General features: G+C 42.7%; 1 protein-coding gene across 1 annotated transcript in view; it reads left to right on the top strand.

Moving 5' to 3' along the window:
- The window catches only part of LOC106819573 (zinc finger protein 62-like), an 11,358-nt gene that overhangs the window by 993 nt on the left and 5,663 nt on the right, over window positions 1–4,702 (top strand). The window contains exon 3 of the mRNA XM_014824187.1: window positions 3,164–4,689. Within this exon, the coding sequence (XP_014679673.1) occupies window positions 3,164–4,689 (1,526 nt within the window). The remainder of the gene's footprint in view (window positions 1–3,163; window positions 4,690–4,702) is intronic.

The raw sequence follows: 4,702 nt of genomic DNA, 5'->3' as shown, positions 1-4,702 counted from the left end.
TGCCCCATTGACCTTTGACCTGTGACCTCCAATTTAGTGCATAAATATGGTAGGTCATCGCTGAAACAAAAAAGTTTTTCAATCGCTCCATCAGACCATGTCCTCAGAAAATGTCTAAAATCTGCCCTGTGCCCCATTGACCTTTGACCTGTGACCTCCAATTTCGGCACAGTGATGGCTTTTCCTACCATGATGCTGTACACCGACTATCACGAGCCTAGGTCGAGCCGTTTAGATTTGTGCCGCAATTCTGCATTTCCTTCCTATACCATAAGTTAAGGGGGAAATATTCCCCCTCCGTTTACACATCTTGACCTTTGACCCCCAAATTGATCCTCCCTCATATTCATAGCACATCCATAAGCCTTAATAGCCCAACGGCTACAGCACAGGATTATGGCTCAAAGGTCCTTGGATCGAATCCCATCAGATTTTTTATTATTTACCTGTTTTCTGTATTTTTCTATATTTATCCATTTAACTATTTTTTTCCAATTAACGCAAATATTTACATGATTTATTTACAACAATTTCATAACAACAAATAAATTTTACAACAATTAATTATTTTTATTTTTAATAAGGTTAGGGTTAGGGTCACAATGCACCATAAAACAGGAGTTTCAGGCACGCGATTTGTATCAACCAATGGTATTTGGGAGGTATGCAGAATGCAGAAGGTTGCTGAAATGATGTGTACGCAACTGCATATCTGCATATCTGCACCTAACAAAGGTGTCACTACGCACGACTTAAATGTTACGTTTATAACCGTAGCAACAGATCTCAGATGAGCCCAGATGCTCTGTGGCTCTTGTTACACTAAGTGGCGAATACAATTGGCAAATGATTTTGCTGCTCACTAAATTACGATTGAATAATGAAATCATCCAATTACCGCGTCGTTTCGTAAAATATGTTTGTCCACAATCTTTCATTGGTGTCTAAAAGATAACTTAGGTGGCTCAAGTCTTGGCTCAATCATTCAAACATGCAGAGGGAGGCCTTGATCCTGGGCGGGCTAGGGTTGGGTAGAATTCACATGCAGATATTGTCAACCTATATTCATCCAGCATGTGAATTGTGCAATTGTAGATTATTGCATTTAAAATGATATAATATCTGTGTATTATTCTATATATGTGTATATTAATATATGTATAGTATACATGTATACATGTATATACTTAAGTGCTCAATAAAAATATTAAGAGAATATAAGTCCACGCAAGATGAAAGTTTGCATTTTTTTCCCATATGAATGAAAATAATAACATCCTACTTGGACATGTAAATGTTACTGGGCGATAATTTTAATGACCTTTATTTAAAAAATGTTACATGTTAATCGTACACCTGGTTCAAAACACTAATTGAACTATGACATATTTTGTTTTTGTATTTACAAGATCGCGTATGAAATAAAATGTTCTGTAGCAGTTTATTGGCACCTAGAATCCATGAAAATGCGTTACTGTATCCCCCGCGACGAAGTCGGCGGGGATACTATGGTTTCATGTCTGTCCAGCCGCCGCTGCCGCAGACACTTTCCCTTCCACTCTATAACTCGACCCTTAATTGACCTAGCGTGACCAAACTTGGTATACTTACACATCTTGGGGGAAAGGTGTGTCGCGTACCAAAACCAGGTCACTGCGACCTTTATTTGACCTTGCCCTTGATCATAATTCCCTTCCGTTCTATAACTCGGCCCCTAATTGACCTAGCGCGACCAAACTTGGTATACTTACACATCCTGCGGACAAGGTGTGTCACGTACTAAAACCAGATCACTGCGACCTTTATTTGACCTTGACCTTGAAATTGATCATATTTCCCTTCCGCTCTATAACTCGGCTCCTAATTGACCTAGCGCAACCAGACTTGGTATACTTACACGTCTGAGGCAGATGAGCTGTGTAACAAACCTTTGTCTTTGTGACTTATTTCACTTTACCTACCTTGTACGTCCTTATGGAGATATTTCATTCATACTAGATCGCGGGGGATACATGTAGTTGGCGACAACTGCCATTTCTAGTTTTATAACATATCCCTAAACGAAATTCAAGGTCATATTTCTCCCCCAATCCCTCATCAGTGCCAGCGGGGCTCCAATAGGACATAGGTGTCACGGTGTCCAACGACAGGTCGATTATTACCATAATACTTGTGGGAAACGTCAGCTTGCATAGGTGTGCAGTTGATGTCGGTGTGCTCATGTGGATTAATGAACTAAAATTCGGAGGAGATGGTCAAAATCATTGCAAATCTCCATCGTATTGATATAGACAACCGTGTTTACAGTAAAAATGTCTAAAGCTGAAGGAAGTTGGTGATTAACGTTTATCTTTTTTCCCCGCAGGAAGTCGAACGACAGACGGGAGAACCTGCGTGGGGGAAGAAACTGCTTAGCTTCCCACCTGTGTGATGGAGTCTTCCCACTTAGATGTGCCGCCTGCAGGAGGAGAGAAGCCATACGCGTGTGATACGTGTGGACACAGATTCGCACTAGAGAAGCATCTGCAGACCCACATGCTCATTCACACAGGAGAGAAACTCTATGCATGTGATGTTTGCTCACATGCCAGCACTACCTCTGCTAATCTCAAGAGTCACATGCGCACACATGGAGAGAAACCTCATGTGTGTGATATTTGTTTATATTCATGTTCTGACTCGAGTCGTCTGAAGGTGCACTTTCGAACTCACTCGGGTGAGAAACCCTATGCATGCGACACATGTGACTACAGGTGCACTCAACTATCCAGTCTTACGGCACACAAGCGAACTCACACAGGAGAGAAACCCTACGTGTGTGACATTTGTTCATATTCATGTTCTCACGTGAGTCATCTGAAGGTGCACTTTCGAACTCACTCGGGTGAAAAGCCCTATGCATGCGACATATGTGAGTACAAATGTACATCATCCTCTGCTCTCCAGAAACACAAGCTCACTCACATAGGAGAGGAACCATACACATGTGATACAGGAGGGAAACCCTACGTGTGTGACATTTGTTCACATTTATGTTCAACATTACTATGCTTGAAGAAGCACTTTCGAACTCACTCAGGCGAAAAGCCCTATGCATGTGACACATGTGAGTACAAATGTACGTCATTCTCTGCTCTCCAGGCACACAAGCGAACTCACACAGGAGAGAAACCATACACGTGTGATATGTGTGACTACAGATGCTCTGAAGTGGCTAAACTCAAGCGACACAAACGCACCCATACAGGAGAGAAACCCTACGTGTGTGACATTTGTTTATATTCATGTTCTCGCTTAAGTGATCTGAAGGTGCACTTTCGAACTCACTCAGGTGAAAAATCCTATGCATGTGACACATGTGAGTACAAATGTACATCATCCTCTACTCTCCAGAAACACAAGCTCACTCACATAGGAGAGAAACCATACACATGTGATGTGTGTGACTATAGCTGCTCTCGAATGGCTACACTCGAGCAACACAAACGCATTCATACAGGAGAGAAACCCTACGTGTGTGACATTTGTTCATATTCATGTTCTACATTACGTTGCTTGAAGATGCACTTTCGAAATCACCCAGGAGAGAAACCCTATGCATGCGACACATGTGACTACAGGTGCACTCAACTAGACCGTCTTAAGTCACACAAGCGCACTCACACAGGAGAGAAACCCTACGTGTGTGACATTTGTTCATATTCATATTCTCACTTGAGTGGTCTGAAGGAGCACTTTCGAACTCACTCGGGTGAAAAGCCCTATGCATGTGACAAATGCGAGTACAAAAGTATTTCATCCAATTCTCTTAAGCAACACAAGGGCATTCATACAGGAGAGAAACGCTATGCATGTGATACGTGTGACTACAGGTGCACTCAACTAACCCATCTTAAGAATCACAAGCGAACTCACACGGGAGAGAAACCCTATGCGTGTGATACGTGTGATTATAGATGCTCTAATATGACTCACCTCAAGACACACAAGCGCATTCACACAGGCGAAAAGCCTTATGCATGTGACACATGTGACTACAGGTGCGCTCACCTATCCAGTTTTAATACACACATGCGCTCTCACACGGGAGAGAAACCCTATACATGTGACAAATGCGAGTACAAATGTACGACATCCTATGCTCTCCAGGCACACAAGCGAACTCACACAGGAGAGAAACCCTACAAGTGTGACACATGTGACTACAGGTGCACTCAGCTATCCAATCTTAAGAAACACAAGCGAACTCACACAGGAGAGAAACCCTACAAGTGTGACACATGTGACTACAGGTGCACTCATCTATCCAATCTTAAGAAACACAAGCGAACTCACACAGGAGAGAAACCCTACAAGTGTGACACATGTGACTACAGGTGCACTCATCTATCCAATCTTAAGAAACACAAGCGAACTCACACAGGAGAGAAACCCTACAAGTGTGACACATGTGACTACAGGTGCACTCATCTATCCAATCTTAAGAAACACAAGCGAACTCACACAGGAGAGAAACCCTATGCGTGTGATACGTGTGACTATAGCTGCTCTCGAATGGCTGACCTCAAGACACACAAGCGCATTCACACAGGTGAAAAGCCTTATGCATGTGACACATGTGACTACAGGTGCGCTCAACTATCCAGTCTTAAGACACACATGCGAACTCACACAGGAGAGAAACCCTACGTGTGTGACATTT

Source organism: Priapulus caudatus, unplaced genomic scaffold, assembly GCF_000485595.1.
Source record: "Priapulus caudatus unplaced genomic scaffold, Priapulus_caudatus-5.0.1 Scaffold3729, whole genome shotgun sequence".
Lineage (NCBI taxonomy): Eukaryota > Metazoa > Priapulida > Priapulimorpha > Priapulimorphida > Priapulidae > Priapulus > Priapulus caudatus.
This window is presented reverse-complemented; position numbering and strand designations above follow the sequence as displayed.